This window comes from Bactrocera oleae, chromosome 5 (assembly GCF_042242935.1).
Source record: "Bactrocera oleae isolate idBacOlea1 chromosome 5, idBacOlea1, whole genome shotgun sequence".
NCBI classification, from domain to species: domain Eukaryota; kingdom Metazoa; phylum Arthropoda; class Insecta; order Diptera; family Tephritidae; genus Bactrocera; species Bactrocera oleae.
In genome coordinates, this window is record NC_091539.1 from 6,916,149 (window position 1) to 6,938,940 (window position 22,792).

At 34.7% G+C, this 22,792-nt stretch overlaps 2 protein-coding genes across 2 annotated transcripts; both read left to right on the forward strand.

Annotated features, from left to right (window-relative positions):
• The first annotated feature begins 3,244 nt into the window (after positions 1-3,244).
• Positions 3,245-7,778, forward strand: LOC106615057 (mucin-21). The gene is made up of 4 exons (XM_070109833.1): positions 3,245-3,515; positions 3,796-3,875; positions 4,667-6,856; positions 7,432-7,778. The coding sequence occupies exons 2-4, from the start codon at positions 3,827-3,829 to the stop codon at positions 7,644-7,646; spliced, it is 2,454 nt and encodes an 817-aa protein (XP_069965934.1). The 5' UTR covers positions 3,245-3,515; positions 3,796-3,826; the 3' UTR covers positions 7,647-7,778.
• Positions 7,779-21,495: 13,717 nt separating this feature from the next.
• On the forward strand, positions 21,496-22,375 carry LOC106615073 (uncharacterized). The gene is made up of 2 exons (XM_014231106.3): positions 21,496-21,734; positions 21,814-22,375. Exons 1-2 carry the CDS (start codon positions 21,675-21,677, stop codon positions 22,108-22,110), a joined length of 357 nt encoding a protein of 118 aa, XP_014086581.1. The 5' UTR covers positions 21,496-21,674; the 3' UTR covers positions 22,111-22,375.
• Positions 22,376-22,792: the final 417 nt, after the last annotated feature.

Below are 22,792 nucleotides of genomic sequence, written 5' to 3' on the forward strand. Positions count from 1 at the left end.
TTCAAAAACCTTCATCAAAGCCAGAAAAGATAATCCTAATATCTCGAATAATTCGCTTCCGTGGATGATTCCTAGCAACAAGAAAACATCTGGCTTGTTTAAGGGATGGTGCATGTGAATAAATAGTTCTTACAATTCCTGGATACATGTAGCTGGTCAGAAACTGAGAAGGAAACCAAGCAAGCACACCAAAACCGAGTTTGGAAGCTTAAAAAGGACGGTAACTATGGATGATTAGTATATCTGAAAAATGGAAAAGGGTGGTTAGACGGAAGCTTGGACATACAACAACCACTTACCAACAAAACTTCATACAGAAGCAACGACAATTAACTGATATTAGCAACCGCAATAGACGAGTGAAGTACTTGTAACTAACGAAGCCTTAACGATCCAAGATTCAATTGACGAATGGCTAAAGCACCATAGAGCAAGACGACCATCGGAAAAATAGTAAAATAAATGTGTATAAATATTTTTCACGCCAACTCCATATTACCGATAACAACACATTTATTTTTCTGCACTTAATAGCAAATCCACAGCAAGCTTAACGATTGCGCTGCTGCGCTAAAGCACTTAAAATGTATTTGCTCAAGCAAGTGCTCAGCTTTTACAGCGCTTACTTTACAACAAAATGGTAGAAAGGTCCAGTAAATATATTTGCTACGAGTTAGCTGTAAGTAAGTACTATATTCGTATGTGTTGCTCGTATGTAGTGACACGCGTCTCTGTTTACATGCCACACTTAATGCTCAACACTCAGTGTTTGATAATGAATTGCACGACATTCATAATTTATAGTTGTTGTCATATTGGTTTTCGTCTGCGCCAAGCGAGCAACCGCTCGACAATAACGGAAACACTTAGGTACAAGTGTTTAATAGCCTTTGGGCTCTAGGAAAGGGCTCCGAAGAGTGTATGCAAGCGGCTAAGCTTCGTCGTAGCGTTGCCTGTGGGTGTTTGCTCAGTACGTTCTTGTTTGGGAAAGGTAAATTTGTAATCGTATTCTTCTAGTTTAACTGCAAACAATAGAAGGGTGTAAGCATATATGCTCGTAGATAGTTATGCACAGCTGTGGTCAAGTGCCCACTCTAGTGTGGCGGTTGAGCTGATGAGAGATGGCACAGTCACTTGTTATTTTTACACTCTTCACTCAACTAATTGCCTTTATTAATGGTCACTTCTACGGTTAGTCTACAAAGTCACAAAGTACTAACGAAAGATGTTGCAAACCGTTGGTAGAGCTGAGATTTTGTTCTAAGAAGCGAGATTCGGAGCTTCAACAGTTTTAAGAGTTGGTGGTTTTAAATTGTCCCATTTCATAAATCAAGGGAAAAATAGTCCAGTTGGAAAGCTCAAACTTGGGATACCGAGTACCTGAGCTATATCTCCACTTATCAATGAGCAAGTTTCGTAGGACCTCAGAAGCTACGTAATTCTTTCTATGGGTTATTTAGTTGGCAAAGTAAGATAGGAAAATACCGAAAACGGAGCGGTATAGCGAAAGCTACTGCGTACTCACTCTTAGCAGTTGTAAAAGCCGTATACGAGCACTATTTATTGCTGTAAGAGCCGAGTACGACAATATTTTGTCAGAGAATTAGAATGATGTTGTAATATGTATTGAACGTAAAGGATGTTCTAAGGGTCTTTTACTTTATGTGAACTTAAATAATATATCCGGCACATATCTGGCTTCATTTAATCTAAGTCAGGAGGATTATAATTATGTGATAGATTTTTAATTAAAAGTGGACTAAAATCAGTTGATCTCGCCTGATTTTGATTTCAAAAATCGAGCATTTGACAGTAGTCCTTTAAATAATAGTATTTCACAGTAGCCACATGGTCATTTAATAGAATGCAATGTGGACTTTCTCAAAATGAGAGTCAAAGTTTAGGGTATCCTTCGGTCCATTGATAACCGGTGGTGGAAATAATGTGGTCAAAGTATGTAGACTAGCAAAAGAAATGCCAGCTTGCCCAAAAATAAAAAAGGTACGAGTTAGCAAAAGAATTTTGCATTATATGTTTGCCATTTACACGGAAATAAAAATTTGAAAAATTATGTAAAAAAAAAGTTTATTATTACATATTTTTTAGTATAGTGTTGCCATACGTAAAAAAAGTGTATAAAATAAAATAATTAAAAAATGTTGTATGAAGGGAAATGTTTTACTAAAAAAGACTTTATTACATATTTTTGTGTAGTAGTGTTGCCATATGTTAAAAATGGTATAAAACAAAAACAATTAAAAAATGATTATGAAGAGAAATCTGTTACTAAAAAAAGACTTTATTAAATATTTTTGAGTATAGTGTTGCCATATGGACTAGGACTTTATTAGATATTTTGGAGCATAGGGTTACCATATGTAAAAAAAAGTATAAAACAAAAAAATTATTATTAACAGAAATCTTTTACTAAAAAATACCTTGTTACATATTTTTGAGTATTGGGTTGCCATATGTAAAAAAGGGTGTATAAAATAAAAAGGTCAAAAATTTTGTATGAAAGAAAATATTTTACTAAAAAAGGACTTCCTTACATATTTTGGAGTATAGGGTTGCCATATGTAAAAAAAGTTATAAAATAAAATTGGTATTAAGGCAAATTTGTTTACTACAAAAAGACTTTATTTAAGGGTTGCCATTGTAAAAAAAGGCATACAACAAAAAATTTATTATGAAGAGAAATCTTTTACTAAAAAATACTATTACACAGTTTTAAGTATAGTGTTGCTGTATGTTTTTGAAACAGAGTAATCATATCAGAAAAAACTAACACCATAATAAGTAATATTGAATTAAACCAAAATTGATATTAGACGAAATGCATTACAGATAGGTTTACTAAATACAGATATATTTAGTTTAGAGTTGCCATATTTTTAGAAATTGCAGTTAGCTTGAAAAAATATGGATTAACTTAATAAGGGCTATTACATTGTAAAAAAATATTTCAGATCGGAATTGGCATCGTTCAATCATTTTTTTTACTCGTATAAATTATATTTCGCTTTATTAACGATAAAAATATGCAAATATCGTTATCGTTATTAACTTTCCTATGCATCCCATTCGAAATATTGCTCGAGAACAAACCTCTGAAGCTACTTCACTTTTTAACCGAATTGTAATTATAAATCATTCGACAAGGAAAACAACTTTGATTACTACTCCGACATTAATGAAGCGACATAAGGCACAAGCGCAGCAAAATAAGACATATGTCTAACGGTTGAATAATTTTATCAGTTCGTGATGTTAAGTGACAAACGCGCAAGCAAGCAGATAAAATAGTTTGTTATTTCGTTAAGATAAAAATGGCAATTGTGAAAAGTAGAAATAATTGATGATGGAAAACTGATGAAATTTCAGTGAGTACTAACTGAATGGAGCTGCTGGATGTATTTATTCAAGACAGAAAAATTATATTGAAAATTTTATAAAACAAGTAAAAACGCTATAGGAAAGAGGTGGAAAGAGGAAACACTAGCAGTATACTAAAAGTGTGAAAAATAAACAGTTTAAACAATTTTAAATAAATAAAAAAAAAACTTATACAAAAATCGAAATTATAAAAAATATAATATCTAAATTTAAATAAAAAAATAATACGATTTCATTAAATTTTGGTTTAATAAATTACTAAATTCTTATAAAAAAAAACAACAACTGTTTAAATTGCCAAGTGTTAAAAAATTTTAAATTTCAAAACTCTAATAAAACAATTTTATTAAAAAAAAGTCTGCGCAACGTGTTTTAACTCATAAAAATTAACTGTTCCAGAATTTTTTGGCAAAGCGCATGAAATTGCAAAATGAAATTTCATATATATTTTGTTGTTCTACTATTTTTCATGAAAAAAGGTGAGTCAGAAAATATAGCTAGAAACTTCGAAGTCGCATTTTTGTATTGGCAATCGATAGCTGATTGAGATCTTTAAAAATAATTGTAAAATATTTTAGTTTCATAACTGATAACAGTTATCTTTTCAAAAGATAAAACAGTGCGGTTAAGTACAAGAAAAGAAATTCTTTACGTTCATTAAATAAATTGCCTCGACTACTTATATAAAGCGAGTATTTAATTTTTAATTATGCAAATTATTGAGAGCTAACTGCCAAGGCGACATTGGGAACAGTCTAGAAGCATTTTTATCTTTTTTCTACTTAGTTTTTCTTTAGAAAAGACTCAGGCCCCGATAAATAGCTCATTACCAACATATACACCTTTACATTCCCAAGCCATGTTCATTAAGATCGGTTCTTCTAGGCTTGACGACATCGTACAGCCAACGTATGTTAAAAAATGTGCTCCGAAATAAAAGCTTCCGCGCCTTTTCTGTATCCTAGTTCATGTAAAATTATCTTTACGAGTACCGTCCACACAAGAGAGCGAAACTTTCATACCGCATGACGCATCACGCACTACTCACTAATACGGGCCCGTTCGCTAATCATAAGTACCCATTATTCAAAACTATTTTGCAAAACCTTAACATCTATGCAGACGAACCAGGTCATCATCATTCCTTTAAGTACTTTAAAACTTGTCTTTATAGTCCAGCCACACTTCTCCTAAAAGTTAATATTCACTCACGAACCAGAAAAAACCTTACAAAATACTGGTTTCAAGATGATACCTCTTTTCTTTACAGGCAATGCTGACTACATTCAATGCTACGTATGTGAAGATTGCGAGGAAAATGAAGGCGAACTAGTGTCCTGTGCACTTCTTGGAGAGTTACAACTAATAGACACAATAGTAGAGACCACAGCAGAGACCGCTGTGATCATCAGCACCACTCAGACGACAACCACAGCAAATGAAATCAATTATACCACATCAGCTAATTTTGAGAATCCGACGTCAACGACTGCAGCAGTCACAACCGCCAATTTTGAGAATCCGACGTCGACGACTGCTGCAGTCCAACGAAATCTAACTACAGTTAGTATACCCAATGCTATTGAATCCATAGAATCTTATGAGGACATGGAGTGGGAGCGAGAAAGCGCAGAATCGCCAATACCACCTCATATAGAAACGACGAATGGAACGAATGCGGAAATGGAAACTTTGTTAGTCAACGCAACTGTGATTTCGGCCAATGAGACCGTCAAGCCAACTGATGAAGAAAGCACAATGCTGTTAGCAGAAACTGCGCCAAACTTGTTGATTAATTTGACCAACACTCTACAACAAAATATTACCACGAACACTACAGAAGTGCTTGGACTGAATGCAACTACAAGTGATAATTTCTTGAACTTAACTACAGTTGCCACAGCACCCAATGCCACCTCGGCAACAATACCATGGAGTGAAAGTTCTGAGAACAACACTGCTACGATCGAAACTACAGTTGCAGATTCCCTAAATAATTCGTTAAACGTAAATTCTACAACTACAATTACAGAGGTATTGGAACTAAATGGTACAGAGTCCACGATTTTCGAAGCAGTAAATGGAGCAACAGTATTTAACACAATTGCCGTAAGTTCTGCAGGTGAAACCACATCAGTTAATAATACGAACGTTAGTTCTAGCAACGAAATGTCTACAGGGTTTTCGATATTGGGAAATGAGTCCACAAGCTCATTGGAGCTTAACGAAAATACAACAGGCGTTAGTTCTAGCAACCCAACAACTGCGGGGATGTCGATATTGCAAAATGAAAGCATAAGTTCTGTGGAGCTTAGTGGCACAACACAAGTCAATACAACAGCTCTGAATGCTGGCAATCTAACAAGTACAGAGATTTCAATATTAGGAAATGAGTTCACGAACTCTGTAGGACTTAATGGTACAATACAAGTCAATACAACAACCATTAATTCTTCGAATGGTACAATTACAGCCATGCCGGTATTAGTAAATGAGAACTCGAGTTCTTTGGGGCTTAATGGTACAATAGAAAACATTACAACAACCGAAAGTTTCGGAAATGTAATAACTACCGGGATATCGTTATTAGAAAACGGAAACGCGAATTCTGTCGAACTTAATGGTACAACAGCCCTAACTGCTGGGAATGTAACAACTACCGAGATTGCGCCATTGGAATCCACAAGTTTCGTGGGTCTTAATGGCACAACACAAGTCAATACAATGGCTATAAGTTCAGGTAACCTGATCACCGAGATGCCAATATTGGAAACTACTATGGGAGCAAGTGAAACAACACTAGGCAGTGATCTAGCTCTAAATTCTGGTAACGTGATAACAAAAGGCGACTCGACATTAGAAATTGGGTTCATGAATTCCACATTCACATTAGAATCAGGTAATTCTACAGTTCCTGGAATAATGGAACTAACCAATACCAACAGTGGAAATGTTTCTAGTGCAATATTAACTGCAAACACTAATGGTATGCTACAAAATGTGAACGGTATGCTGCAAAATATAACCACAACAGCACTTTTGCCAAATTTAATAGCCAATGAAACAGGCGATGTTACAAGTGAGACAGAGTCTCAAACCAATGCGCCAACAATATTATCAAATGTCAACATTACAACAGTTGCAACAACTGTAAATAATACACAAACTGGAGCTGGATGGACTATTTCCGAAGAATATACGAACGAAGATGAGAATGATAACTTTTTGGATTCTGAAGACGACGTTCGCAAACGCTCGAAGAATTTAGGAAAGCTGCGCGCTGAAAGGAATACTATAAATGCTGGGGTATCAACAGTCAACGCCATTCAGGAGTCTACGAAGTTCCTGGTTAAGCAAAACCCTACAGACTTCTTGCTCAACAAATATAGTAAACTGAGGTACATAGCAGGACTGAAGCAAGTGAACATAACCTACAAATGTTACACTGTGCGCGTTAAAGGTAAGACTAGTCCACGAATGAGCTCTAATCGTAGAAGTATTGCTTATTTGATATTTAAAGTAAAGAAAACTTTAACAACACTTTTTAAAGTAATTTCAAATTTGAGAAGTTTGGGAGTTTTCGAAGTTGTAAAGTATTTTTTGCAAATCTAAGAAATTTATTTTGTTAAAAGACTGCACGTCGAAATTATCTACGTAATATTTTTCGTAGATCATTTCAAAATTTTAATAATTCTTGCCTGTTGAAAGGACTACATGACTTCAATCTGCATTTGCTCCATCAAAGAAAGGGCTTGGCATAACTTGCTTTTCAAAGAAATCTTAGATTTTGAACTTAGAACTTAAATTAAAATAACTGTAACTTGTAAATGCTGTTGAAATGAATCGAACATGTTTCTATTTCGATGCCGTAGTTTGGGTTTGTGTTAGTACTTTGCACATCAAAGAGATATCGCTAGATTTTCTTGCGGTTGCCACGTTTTTAAATGGTTCATCATTTTTCTCCGAAATTACACATCTTTTCATAATATTTTTCATATTTTTTAATATTCAAATTTTTTTCCCCAAATATTTCAGGTGAAAATAAAGTGCAAATTAACAAAGGCTGCATCGCAGTACCTGCAAATCGGACCGCCTGCGAGTTGCTAGCAACGAAGTATGGCGAGGGTGCGTTGCAGGATTGCAAAGTGTGTTTGGAGAGCAAATGTAATAATCGCAGCAGCAGCAATGATTTGAAAATTTCTTTTGCAAGTATTATCTTAACGGTTTTAGGCGCTTGGCTACTAAGTTAAGATTTCAATGTCTGCACAACATTTTCTTCAATTTATTGCAAACAATTCATATTTAACAGTTTCAGCTGTATAACCGAAAAATAACCGATAACCGATTTTTGCTTTCTCATTTCAAATAAATTAACAAATGAACTTTTTTGACACTTTCTTTTCATTTTCACTTGCATCCACTCGCTACTTTAGCTTTGCCACTTATCATTACTTCATCTGTTATCTGATTTATAATAAAAGCGCTAATGACACGGTTGCACTCATAAATATTTAGCACCTTCTGACTACGACTGTCAAGCAGGAATACTTAAAGGGAAGGAAGTGTTTTCACTTGGAAAAGACGCTTGCCGTTAATAGATACAAAAGTAAACAAACAATAAGGCAACAAGCAAAATAAAAGGTAAAAACTTTAAAGGTCAGTAGGTATAAAGATATCAGCTGAAAAGGTAAAGTAATAGCGAGCATGTGAAACAGCGATAAGCGTTAAGCGAAAGCAGCTAATGAGCCTAAGAACACAAAATGTGGTGGCATAAGCCAAAAGAATGAGAAGGGCAGAAATAGATAGCATCAAAAGGCAACCCTCGAAAGTTTGTCGTAAAAATAACTGTATCATGACAACTTAATGTCAACCAATGTGATTGCAACGTTGTGTGGGAACTTTTGAGCATACTTATTTTAGACAATTATGCTTCTCAACTGCGTTGGGTGTGTGTGCGGCAATTTGACGATAATGAATTTTGATGATGGGCGGACAGTGGACTATAAACGAAAAAATGTAAATTGCAAGCAAAAGAAGATTTACATATACATATGTAAAACAAGAAAAAACGTTAACGAAACTATAACACCCTACACAAATACAAAAGATTACTTAAAAAATTTTGCTTTTGTTCGATCAGTTTGTATGGCAGCTTTATGCTATAGTGATTCGATCTGAGCAATTTCTTCGGAGTTCACACTGTGGCCCTGTACAATAACCCATACCAAAAATCGTGAAAATATCTCGTCAAATGAAAAAAATTTCCATACAAGCACTTGATTCCGATCCTACAGTTTGTATGGCAGCTATATGCTATATTCATCCGATCTGAATAATTTCTTTGGAGATTGAAACATTATCTTAGACAAAAATCCATATGAAATTTCATTAAGATATCTCATCAAATTAAAAAGCTCTTCATACAAGCACTTGAATCCGATCGTTCAGTTTGTATGAGAGCTATATGATATAGTGGTCAGAAATCGACGGTTCCGACAATTGAGTAGCTATTTGGGAAGCAAAGAACGAGAGCAAAGTTTCAGATCGATATCTCAAAAACTGAGTTACTAGTTCTCAAATATACAGACAGACGAGCGCGGTTAAATAGATTCAGTCGGCATAATCATTTATACGATTATTTATACTTTATAGGGGCTCCGACGTTTCTTTCTGGGTGTTACAAATTTCGTAGCAAACTTAATATAACCTGTCCAGGGTATAAAAAGAACGGAAGTATGTACTATAGTATTGCATATACATTTTTTCTTAACTTCAATTTTGGATCGGTTGACCTCGACGTAACAAAGCATTCTAATGTTTTCAGCAGTGTTTCTCTTACAGGCAAAGTTACAAAATACTAGTATATGACAGGTATAGGTTAGGTTTACATAAAACAAGGACAACAATGTATGAAATTACTCAACCCTTCATTCCAAAACAGTAACCTAAACATTAGCGATAAAAGATGTTCACTAGGCCTGCACTAGTTTACATAGCAAAAGCACTCTGCGAAGCTTTCCTAAACAAATTCAATTAAAGTCATGCTCGAGACAATCGTAGAAGTACTTTGGTACCAGCTCTTGTAGATCCCTTTCTCCTTCTTTTTCCTTCTATTAAAAGCAAATTGTACGTCCAAATACCTAATTGACGTTATCCAGATGTCTTGCACTTATCTGATGTATTGCATAGAGAATTTCTTTAAAGAATTATTCTAAAAATAAGTCGTGACGTAAAGTTTATAGTGAGCTCTTTAACTGTATGACAATTATACATAGATCAGCTCTAACTGTAACTGCAGAACCTTTATTTTGACAGCCAGAACATTTAGGAAGACGAAGTATTCTAGGGATTTGTCGAATGAGATGTGGTTTGGAATAATTGAATGAAAATTAGTAAGAATAAAAAGCTACAGCAGTATATAAAGCTACAGATATGAGGTCACTGAGGAGCCAGAAGTTACCAAAATTTTAGAAAAAGAAGAAGAAGAAAGTATATATGTATGTATAAGACTACAGCTAGTCACTGAGGACCTAAAAGTCATCAAAACTTTAGAAAAAGAAGAAGAAGCAACAATATCTAAGGCTATTGGTCACCGCTCAGAACCCCAAAGCTGCCAAAATCTTCGAAGAGGAAGTCTACAGATAGCTCCTGGGGACACAAAAGTTTTAATTGCGCATTAAAAAAACTGTCTCCTCTAAAGTTTTACTTGTTTTTCGCATTAATCACAATTTGTATAAATTGAAATAAAATTTTATTTCACCAAAAATTCAATGGAAACCTCGAATTTTCGAAATCAAGCAGTAAAATATAAATTCATTTTATTTCTTTACGATCTGCTTCACATTGCACAATGTACAGACATATAGAAGAAAGCATAAAATTGAATTCACTGCTATTTACAACAACAACAAGTACAACAACAACAATAATAACCTGACCAAACCACACTTGTATTGTTAATGAGCTTTTACGCCTTTCACACGTGCTTTTAACAACTGTCAAATACAAAGCCAATAGAACAACAACAATCAAAAAGCAACAACAACAAATCAACAGCATATTGTTATAAATATACTCGTACATACATATGTATGTATCATAACTGTATGTTTGCTTATATGTAAACAACAACTTTTGAATTCACAAACATTCATGGCTGAGTGGCTGGCATTCGCTGACTGTGCATGTGTGCATTTGTATATGGTGTGAACAGGTAGTAAAATATGACTGCTTCATTTTATATATACTCTAGAGTGGAGCGAAAATAATTTTTTTTTTTGCTCAGCCTGGAGGTAAAATCTGTAAGTAATAAAAAAAAAATTTTTGGACAAAAAAAAATTTTTTCCAACATCTAGAGGCCCACTCAGTTTTAAAGTAAATTTCGAGTCAATATTTTTTTTGGACAAGAAAAAATTATTTTTGGTTTAAACTCTTTACAGTTATATAAAAATTACCGAATGTGTCGGTTTTTGACTCAAAATTTATTTTAACACTTAAGGAAAGCATGTGGTCGTTTAAGACTTTTTTTTAAAACTCCAAAGTTGATTCTTAAATTAATAACTTTTAATGGGCCAGGAAGAGGACTCTCCACAGCTTCTAGAACATGAAAAATTTTTTATGAAAAAAAAAAATTGTAACTCGAAAATTTACTATTAAGCTCGATGTTAAAAAAATTTTTTTTTCCAAACATTTTCTTTTTATATAATCTACAAATTTTACCCTCAGGTTAAGCAAAAAAAAATTATTTTTTTCGCTCCACCCTAATATACACACACAAACATATATATGTACATTAAACACGACATAAGGTTTAAAACGGTTGCTTAGAAAGCTTAAAAGTAACAGCGCGCCATATTAACAACTACTCGCTTTGTGTGTGCGTAGGTAGGTGTTGGTGTATATGTGTTTGTGTGGTAAATTGTATAACTGAAAAGCTATTGAAAATAGCGACTAACCAAAAAATCATAAATGTGGCGCATTTATAGCGATATTTTATTGCACTTGCGCGTTCGCTTGCCACAACCATGTGCATATGCCAGTGTGTGTGTATATGGCGTGCCACAAAATTTTATTATCACAAATTGAATTAAGGCGGAAGCGTGCTACGTATGCGTATTGTACGTGTTAGTTATAGTTATTGGTGAAATTCAATCAAAAGCTGGCAGTGGAGCGATTTAATAAGAATTATTTCAAAGAGTTCGCGATAGAGAGCTGCCTTAAAAGCAAGCGGCGTTAATGGTAAGTAAGCATATGCGTACCTTTATGTATGTATACAATATATTGGATGAAAATTTAATATTTTCTCATAAAATGAGTTTACGCCAGTCGTAAGCGTGGTGAATGCCGAATTTGTGCTTTAAAGCTCAATAGTTCCACTTGAAACATGAAAACCGTTATATGACAGATAGAAAGCAAGCATGTGAATACATATACATATATAATATATATAAGTATATTGGATGAAAATTTAATATTTTCTCATAAAATGAGCTTACGCCAGTCGTAAGCGTGGTGAATACCAAATTTGTGCTTTAAAGCTCAAAATTTCGATTTGAAAGGGGTAAACCGTTATATGACTTTGATTCAAAAAAAAAACCCACTTTTTAACAAAATAATTATAAGAATAAAATTGTGGTAAATATACAATCTCATTACAACATCTTAGAATTTCTGCTATCTGCTTCGGAAACATGAAATTCCTTTGACCACATCCCTTTCTGCATATATTATTTTCATGACAAAACTGTTCCTCACTACCTGATATGAACACGATAACACAATATTCTTGCATATTAGTAGGTATTTAAAAACAACCGTTATTTGAAAGTTCCACCGATTAACCCTATTCAGTGCTATTTACAAACCGTTCTAGTTCCGTAGACCCAATTAGAATAGGGACGAACCCTAAAATCCTCATTGGATAGACAGAAAATACCACATTTATTGCTTCGAGAGCACTTACTACTCCGTATCGCTTTTGTGAACAGATTTTTAGACATGCACCGACTCTGCTAGATATAGATAATCCATTGCTTCATCAACTAATTCATAATCAGCTTTTGTGATATTCAAAAAGTGTATCTTAAGCCTAAATTTATGCTATGAAAAACTGAACCCAAAAAGTCATACAAGTCTACCAAGGTACCAATAACAACTATTCTCACCACACAAAACTTTACCATATTGTACGATACCTTGTGTCTGATCTTTTCACCAAGAGAGCTAATATTCGATAAGAAGCCTCTATTTAGTGTCATACTTCGTTCCTGCTTCTAGGTTAGTGCATTTAAGTGGAATTTCAGTCCATCCATAAGAAAAATTCTACAGAAACTCTTTCAGACCTATTTTGTTTGCGTGAAAAATACGACGAGAGAAAATAAACTCACTCCTATAACTACTCCAAGACATATAATAAAAAGTACCATAAGAAGCCGAGTAGCACACAGTTATTCTTAAGGTTAATGCTTTTAGTAGTTTCGACAAGAGGTTTCAGTTGAAAACTACTAGCTATATCTCCTTCGAGAGCGTCATATTAGAGGTTAAAAGTTATATATAAAATAATATTTTCCAACATCACTTTTACACTCCTGAAACACATCGATTCAGCTACAAACACACACTAAGCTTTTATTTTATCTTCAAAGCTCTTGAAAGTGACGCAACAAATTTAAATAACTTTTCAAATCACACTTTAATGCTTCAATTTATGTTTATATGTTTATATATACGCAAATGCAACTAAATCCTAGCAATTTTTATTAAATGATTTTCCCCTGAGTAACTACCTTTAAAAAGCTCCAACTAACAAATTGGCAAACTAAACAAATTTCTCAAAAATACAACTTAACGCACTTGAAAACCGCTACCCACGCCACTTTAGGCCAACTACTTAAGAGTACACGCACACACACAAACATGTAAGGGCAAAGCGTTAGCCCTACGTTGAGTACTTGTATGTGTTGCTTGCCAGCCTGCATGCAATCACATGCTCCATAAAGCGCATGAAGCGTTCCACTTCCTTAGATTTCATCAGCGCAGCGTTGAGGATTTGCTGAGTGCTTGCATATATATATATATATTGTGTATGTGTGTGTGTATGTTAGAGTGTTTGTGTGCGCCTAAAAGTAGGCATTACCCCAACCGCTTAATTTCGCATATTTCTACTTTTTGACTTTTCTGCGAGCAACTTTAGTTTTTCACTCAGTTTTTCTTTACGCGCAATAGGCACGTGAGTTCACAAAATAAAAATATGAAGAAAAGGAAGTAAAAAATTTTAGGAAAAGCTATGACCAACCACATACAGGAAGCAAACACATATTCAGCAAAAGTGGTGCAATTGTAAGTTTACGAGTAAAATGACGAAAGCCGCGAAAAGCTAACTGGCATATGGAATTTATTAAATTATTGTGTTGTTGTTGTGGGAAATAGAAGTCACTCATGCTTTGCTGAGTTACGCTTAGAGTAAGCGAATTTTGACGGTTCACAGGTTAGATGCATGTAAGATATAACATTTAAGGTGGAGATAGAAGTAATCCCGTAAAATCTCAAAATTAAAATAAAATATGCATATTAAATTTGGAAGTGTCGGGATTATGAAATTATATAAATTAGTTAAAAACGTCGATTAAAATCAAGAAAAGCATTAATTTTGAAATTAAAGTTAAATATTTATGTTTATTAAATCCTTAGAAGTCATTGAAGTCATAAAATGAAATAAAGGGTTTTTGACAACAAATGTAACAAACAAAGGTTGTTGCCTTGGCTAAAAGGAAACGAAAAGAGGTCATTGACCTCATAAAATGTAAACAAAAGGGTCATTAAGCTCATAAAATGTAAACAAAGAGATCATTGACCCCAAATGTTAACAAAGGTTCTCGACTTGACTAAATATAAACAAAGATTGTTGACTTTACTAAATGTGAACAATGTTTGTTGACTTGGTTATATATGAACAAAAGGGTCATTGACTTCGTAAAATGTAAATAAAGTGGTCAGTGACCTCACAAAGTAAAAAAAGGGGTCATTGACCTCATAAAATGTAAACAAAGAGGACATTCACCCCATATGTAAACAAAAGGGTCACTGACTTCATGAAATTTAAACAAAGTTAAATGTAAACAAAGGTTGTTGACTTAGTTAAAAGTAAACAAAGAGGTAATTGACCCCATAAAATATAAACAAAAGGGTCATTGCCCCAAATGTAAACAAAAGTTCTTGACTTAGCTAAATGTAAACAAAAGTTCTTAACTAAATATAAACAAAGGTTGTTGACTTAGCTGAATGTAAACAAAAGGGTCATTGACCTCATAAAATATAAACACCTTTACGCTTTTTTTTACATCTAAGCATTTTAATTGGTTTAGTATTTACCTTTAATATTTATTCGCCTAACTTTTAGTTTTGTACTTAATTCGTGCCTAATTTTATTTCAATTTGCTTTTCATTGACACTTAGTCAAAAACAAGATTAACTTGTTCTTCAGATTTGTGGGTGACAAAAAAAATAATACTAATGCAAACAAAAAAAATATGTAAAAAAAAAATAAGGTAAGATATATATGGTAGAAATTATTATATATAAAAACAAGATTAAAATTTATATGGTGTATAAGATGGATGAGACAGTAGTTCGTATACATATTGGACGAATTTGGCCGTGGTGGCCCTGCAAGACCACTTTTCCTGCCAAATGAGATGTACATCCCAGCCTGTGAATCCCTCACTGAGTCACGTTTCCAACTCATAAGGCAGTATTCGCCTTCTTTAATGCTACTTCGCCACATAAAGTCAACTTGTTCGACTGATTCTTGGCCTCTGTTGTGTGCCAATGGATCCAGGTTTAGTTGACGGTCTCGATACGAGACAGAAATAACTTCAGAAAGCGCTTAAACAGCATTAAATACTATTTAGCAGCGTACTCACGGTTGCACTTGTTGTCGGGAGAGAGCAAAGACGGTATCCAATAGGCAGAAAGCTTTCGAATGACTAGTATTTCATGTAAAATGTAGCCCATGCCGTCTTTTGAGATGCCTTTTTTCTCAACTCACTAGCGTGTCTTCTCATAATCTGTACTTCTCAAACGATTTATGTAGAAATTTTTATATATTGAAAGTACTCAGGGTGTCCAAAAATTTTAAGTAGTGTTGTAGGGTTGAAGTAGTTTCTATTAGAAACTCATATTTAAATCAATTATATACACACAAGCGCTAGGTTTCTCAACTATAGCATGAAAGAATAGCTGTAATTCTCGTTTGGCGGCTTCAGTGCTACACGGATTTCATTTTTAGCTTTCACCAAACTCCACTTACTTCTTCTCTTCTTCAACTTCAACCGTTCCGACAATTGACTAACTTCTAATCATTTCATAATCGTTTCCAGTGCCTACCAACCACAAATTTATGTGTAAATACCCTGACAGTCTTATACAATTGTGTTATAGCCCACTTAGGCGCAATATTAAATGCAAATATGCCTTCACTAACAGCAACTATTCATTTTGGAACAATAAGTCAGCAAATATTTGCTTACCATCTATTGTTCTGCTATTTGCTTGGTAATTCGTGGAACCCTTTCTCGTCTTTGTTTCTATGGCTTCGATGGGGTTGCTAAGCAAATTTGTCGTGTAATCAAACCGAAACTGTGTTATGTTCACACAGTGCGTCTGCCGGACTGACAGTCCACTGACTAGAGGCTGTAAACAAATCAATTAAATGCAGATATCTCATAATGACACAGACACAAAGCTGGAAATTGCCATTTGTATTTAAATATTATTTGGGGTTTCGAGGAATGGTGACAGTGTTGATTGTGAATGGAATAGAATGTTGAATGGGAACATTGTTGTGGGCAAATTGTGGTGTGCGAAGGTTTCGGGTGTGGAAAGACGTATGATTTCTCAAGCTTTTTAAATGTACCACCGACAGTTAAGCCGGTTCATATTCCTGGTGCGGCTATTAGAATACGAGTATATTGTATGATTGGACAGTGAAATCTAAAGACACATTTCTTCATTGTTTTTGCTATTCTAACAGTAGTCAAGACGAGTCACTCATCTCATCTACAAAAAACATTATTTCCACAGCAAATTAGTTAATCAATCAGCTTCGACAGAGTAAAGTGCGTCGAACCTCTTGGTCAACAGTTTTCTTTATATGACTATATTCTTGCAATTCTTTGATGGTAAACTTATACATTTTAGACCTTGCTAGAAGCGCCGTCACCCAAAGAAGAGTCTTCTTTAAGAACCTTTTTAGATTTTGATACTTTTTTTGTGAATTTTTTTAAATTCAATTCATTAAGCATGAAGAGTTGCCTAGGAAACCGTAGACGAAGCACTAAAACACGTCCGTTCCCACGACAGTCGAGTAAACGTAACACGGATTTTTATTTGCCCAAGAACTGTCAACTCAGCAGCATTCTTCAAATTTATTTCAGGAATATTTTCTATCGCTACAACAACAATCACCTGAAAAACGTGAAACGAGAAATAGAAGTGGATTAGTGTAAAAAAACAATTATTCAATCGACCAGGGTCAAACAACTGCAAGATCTCGTGAAATGTGAAATTTGGATGAAGCTGGAAACAGCGAAATCGATAAAAAATCACTCATGGTTTTTAATAATCGATTTCTCCGTTTCCAGTTGGCTTGTAGATCTCATGAAATTTTGAAACTTTTTACTGCGCATTGTTCAGCTTCAACCTATTTAAAATGAAGAATTGCTTAGTGGAGGCAACACCAACTACTGAAAATCGGTGTACGACAGCAAAAACATGGTTGGCTGTAAATTTGAATAATAATGCTGAAAATATCGCAAAAAAGGCAAATGAAATAGAATCTCCAAGCGACAATAGCTGGTCTTTAGACGGTAGCCATGAAACATGAGAGCAATTGCTGTTGTGAAGGTGAAGTAATCATTGTTTTTTCCAACGAGGTTCAGCACTGAAAGCCAAAGCAGTAATTAAAAGAAGAAGAAAGGTTATGGGATCAAAAGGAAGAACGATATAAAAACAAGTCTAACGTGTCGGAAACCTTATGAAATATATATATAATAGATCATCGTGACGAGCTGAGTCAATTTAGCCATGTTCGTCTGTCCGTTGTCTGAATATATGCGAACTAGTTGCTCAGGTTTTGAAATATCTATCTGAAAGTCCCTTGCCCCCCAATAAGCTGCTAATTTGTTCGTACCGCCGATATCGGACCATAATGGGACATAGATGCCATAGCAACTGCTCACTCAAAATCACGGCCTTGTATGGAAAGCTTTTTTATTTGAGAAGATATCATCACGAACTTTGGCACAGATTATTATCGAAGGCAACTCTGCAATCGCCGAATAAATTGTTGAGTTAATGCTTTTCACAAATACAAAAGGTACCTTAGAAGAACTTGATTCCGATTATTCAGCTTGTATGACAGCAATATGTTATAGTGATTTGTTTTGAAGAATTTCTTCGGAGATTCTATTATTGCCTTAGATAATGATCTGTTCCATATTTTGTCAAGATATCTCGTCAAATGAAAAAGTTTTCCATGCAAGCTCTTGGCTCGGATCGTTCAGTTTATATGGCAGCTAGTAGTCCGATATCAGCCATTGAGACAAATGAGCAGCTTTTTGGTTAGAAAAGGTTATATGCTAAATTTAAGATGGATATCTCAAAAACTGAGAAACTAGCTGGCGTATATACAGACAGGCGGACAGATGGACAGACAGACGGACATAGCTAAATCAACTCAGCTCATCATGCTGATCATTTATGTATTTATTTTATAGAGTTTCCGCCGTTTCCTTCAAGGGTATAAAAATCGAGATAAAGCTTACACTCTCTGTTAAAAAAAAAATGCGTCTGTGAAGGGTATTATAACTTCGGTGCAGCTGAAGTTAAATTTTTTACTGGTTTTTACTGCAGTTTCCATTACAAGTTTAAGGTTTACTAGAACTTAAAAGTCTCGCAACGACGAAGAAATGCCGTAATTAAAATCAGCAAGCAAGATAATTTTACAAACCTGGCGTTAGTGCCCGGTTATATACCTACAATACTAACCAATTAACTGATTTGAAGCTAACTTAGGCGGAAGTAAATAACTGAAAGCTAGTTAATTTATAACCTCCAGCTTGGCTGCAGTTGGAGGGAGTGAGCGCTAGAATATTAGGAAAGGGTTATCTTTAGTAACCAATCTTCCAAGATGTAAACTTGCCGCCAGTGCAGAAACAAAAACAATGGGGTGGAAACATCTTTTAAATTAATGAAAAGGGTCAACAATTTGGACGTTTTTTCTAGGCCAAAAGCAAAAGATAAAAGCAGAAAAATAGCAGTACAACATTGCCTCCTCAATACGCACAAGCGCCGGCAGCTTTCAAAGCTGCCAAAAGATAGCCAATTTAGTGCTGCTTTTATGAACATATGTACCGCTGAATGCTTTTAAATTTGCGCCAACAACAAATGCGCCCTTTAATAAGCATAATAATTCTTTTTTTTCCAGACAACTTTCACATGCTTTTTTCCACATTTCACTCACTTCCACTCAAATGGAGTTTATAAAATTTATGTAGTGCAACATTGGCATGAAATTGATATGTGAGTGAGGGCGAAAAAGGTCAATTCATTTACCCCCCCGAGACGTACGAAATAACATGGCACAGCGGTGAGCGGTGGGTCAGTGGTCTGCGTTTGTGCTTATAAAAACAGCGTGAGTCCGGTCGGTCGTAAACGTCAGGCGTAACGGATATTAAAAAGAAATAGTGCAAACGGAAATTATTCGCATTAAACGCTATCTGATGTATTGCTTGGCTGATTAAACGCTCGCAGGCATAAAATTCTAATAAGACATATGCGTAGAAAGTAGACAATATAGTTGAAACTTGTTGGCGGGCTAATAAGCATTTGGTAAATTGAAAGTTTTCGCAGAGCTGTTTATGGCAGGCTTGAATATTACGCGGCAATCATAACTAAAAACGCAAATGAAAAAACTGTGCATTTGCCGCGTGATTTATGGGGTTATATGCAGTTAGAATTTTCAAATATCGATTTTTTTTCTTTTAATTTTTCTTAATTTTCATATCTTTAGGAATACACACAGATTGCATATCGTTCCGATAAATATTTTCGAAGTTACACGCAAATTTGAAAAGGCGTTTCAGAGTGCTTGGAAGTACAAGGCCGGCGGCAGCGACTTTTTCTCAGCATGGTGTTTTCAAAATCGGTGACCAACATTAGTCGAAAACGGCTAAGCCGATTAGTTTAAAAACGAGCTGCTTAAATATATTTTTTAGTAATTAATCGAAGAGTTTTTCTCTCCGATAAATATTTTTGTTTTTATAAACAATTTAAGGCCGAAATTGTCGGTGAAAAATCAATTTTTTTTTTTGTGAGAAACAGCCATTTTGTCAAAAAAATGTATTTTGTTTATTCCTTCGATTAATTACTAGATTTAATATTACTTTAACGAAATCTATTTGGTTTTTTAATTTTAGATGATCCAGTTCAGTGATATAGTGTTTACCGCAAAACGTTTTTTTTTTTTGAGAGAAGCTCTGGAGAACAGCTGTAGCTCTTTTTCAAATAAATATTTTTACTAGTACCAAGTCTTAAAATATTGTTAAAAGATACCATAATATGTGTATAAATTTTAGGATCAATAAATTTAAAAGTTTTCGCAGAAAAACTTCTGGAAAATTTCGGCCTGACAGAGTTAAGTGACAGAGTTAAGTACCTAAATCCTAGACAGAAAGCTCTCGTGGAAACCAAACATCGTGGATAGAGCAAGGAAGGCATCGGTTGCGCTGTACTGCTGCAGGGAAACCATTAGGAAAAGGTATAGACTCTCACCAAAGGTAGTTCTTTGACTCTATGAAACAATAGTTAAGCCTTTTATGTTCTACGAAATTCTTGTTTGTTAGACGAGTGTTCAACGTGCTGCTCTCATCAGCATTTGTGGTACACTACGAACCACACCAATTACAGCACCGAATGCCTTGCTGCATATAGCAGCGGTAGATATAGCCGCAAGGTGCATGGCTGCGGTAGCCTCCCTCAGTATCAGAGAAACTGAGTACTTAAATGACTGCGAGTCTAGGCACTTAAATTAATTGGATTGGTATATTGGGCAGCAATATTAGCCATAATTTCGTTGACTGTGCACTCAAGACTAGTGAAAGGATGTCTAGACTCCTTATCTCTAGCATCAAGCCCTTTTACGATTAGACTGGTTTGGCCGCCTGGCTACAGCGGTATTGCAGGTAACTGATGAGCTTGCTAGCACCGGCACTTCAGTCTCAATAACTGCGAAATGGGAACGGGTAGAAGCTACGTTGGCTTCTTGTGGTTCACTACTGCACTTTTGTTCTTCAGACCAGCTCAGCAAGCGTTGGTCAACTACCAGCAGCTGTGCAGTCTTAATTTCCGTCTGGCCTAACGTAAATCGCGAGAGATCTAGGACATCGTCCGTTCCAGATTCATGCAGTAAGATTAAATATACCGGATGTTTGGAAGAAGCTGAGATATAATCATCTCAACACTTCCTTCTCGAATGTTTCGCTTTTGCCAGATTAAGGAAAAAACACCTCGGCTCTCATACATACAGACATCCAGGTGAAATAGCGAAAATAGAAATTAAACAGCTAAGCAGATTTGTGATAGATGCAGGGCGCTTTGTCGATAGCTAATATCCAACTATAGGCGTATTTCGTCTGGCTTCAAAAAGGACTGAATATAGCAGTCTAAGTGTGAACCCGCCACTATGCTGAAGGATCAAAAAATTGGCACAAGCACTAGCACCGCCTCAGTAAAATGTCTATATCTCCGAAAATAATGTAAATTGTTGTTTTTGCATGAATTAACCTTATAACATGTTTCGACCGACACTTGATCACGAAATTTAGGCTTTGAAACCACAAATTAAAGTAACAACTTCCGGCAGAGATTTTACATTTATTGTTACTTTACTGCGCCTCCTATCGTAGAAGCATGTCTCAACAACTTTTTTCAGAGAACGTATATCATAATTTACGTTGTCTGTTGTAATAGTAGTGGCAATCATGACAATTAACAGCTGATTACGAGAACGTATGTCATAGCATCATATATAATATACGTTCTCTGCTGATTATCTTGAGCAGCTGTAATTTGGTTTAAAAATTGCAAATGTACGCCACAAAAATTGTAATTATTTTTGCTTAAGCAAATAAAACTTGTTATTTTGACAGTTTTATAAAAAAAGAAAACAAAAACGTTGTAAAAACTATATTAGAAGACTTGTACACTTGAAAACAGCAAAGATGTCTAAAGACAACAGCGTCATGTCGCACAACTCCAGTAATATGTCACTCGAGGATTGGGTAAGCGGCCCAGTCATACAAATTTTATTGATTAGTACATTGTACATGGTTTTGTTTTGTGTTGCATATTTATTCACAGACCGATCACATTAACACGCGTCTGGATGTAATCTACAAAGATCTTTGCGACTTTGAGCACAGCATTACTACACAAAACGAAACTAACGATGCGGGCGAAGTTAAACTGATGGAGCTGCTTGAAGCTGTTAATGAGATACAGCGCACCGCTCGCAGCATACGCCCCATAACGGGCACATTGAAGGACAAACAGGCGCATATGCGTGAGCAAATGGAGATGCTGCAACGTTCAGTGGAGTTGTTGGAATTGGAGAATAGAACGAGTGCAGTGCACATTATGGAAGAGCCGATGGAGTGACGGCGGTTTTGCTGTAAATTACAGTTACATTAATATTATATGCAAGCGATCATTTACAACATATATAAACCATTTTGAGTGGCATTTATAGGGCAGAAAAGTGTATGCATTTAATTCGCTTTTAATTTTCAATAGTTTTGTAAGCATTTCAAGTAGTATTATTAATATAACTTTGTAATAGTTGTACGTATGCATGTATTTTAGTGAAATAAGTATAAAAGACGGCGCATTGCTGAAATAAATAGTTGAATGATTTTGATATTAATTTTGTATGGTTTTTTTTTTGTTGAGAAAGGGTAAAAAGAATTTCGTTCCTGACGCTGCCATAACGGTGCCTAGTTCGTGTTCACAACTAATGTTTACTACAACTACTTTTCGAATTTATACTATATATAATATTTATTATAATACTATTATTTTTTTTTTGTAATTTTAAAAACCAAATTTTTTTGTAATTTTGAAAAGCAAATTTTTTTGTAATTTTGAAAAGCAAATTTTTTTGTAATTTTGAAAAATTAATATTTTTTAATATACAGATTTTTTTTTGTTATTTTAAAAAGTCAGATTTTTTTAGTTTATTAATTTTGCTTTAAGTTTAAATAGTTTTTTTTCCAGTCAACTTTAATTGTGCTCAAATTTTATTTTTTGAGTTAACTGCTATATTACTATGAATAAAGATATT

What these genes read in the sequence shown, in the direction of transcription:
- LOC106615057 (XM_070109833.1), top strand. Translation starts at nt 3,827, where the DNA reads ATGAAATTTCATATATATTTTGTTGTTCTACTATTTTTCATGAAAAAA. An exon ending in ACTATTTTTCATGAAAAAAG is followed by an intron (nt 3,876 to 4,666) that starts GTGAGTCAGAAA and finishes TTTTCTTTACAG; the next exon opens with GCAATGCTGACTACATTCAA. An exon ending in TTACACTGTGCGCGTTAAAG is followed by an intron (nt 6,857 to 7,431) that starts GTAAGACTAGTC and finishes CAAATATTTCAG; the next exon opens with GTGAAAATAAAGTGCAAATT.
- LOC106615073 (XM_014231106.3), top strand. Translation starts at nt 21,675, where the DNA reads ATGTCTAAAGACAACAGCGTCATGTCGCACAACTCCAGTAATATGTCA. An exon ending in ATATGTCACTCGAGGATTGG is followed by an intron (nt 21,735 to 21,813) that starts GTAAGCGGCCCA and finishes ATTTATTCACAG; the next exon opens with ACCGATCACATTAACACGCG.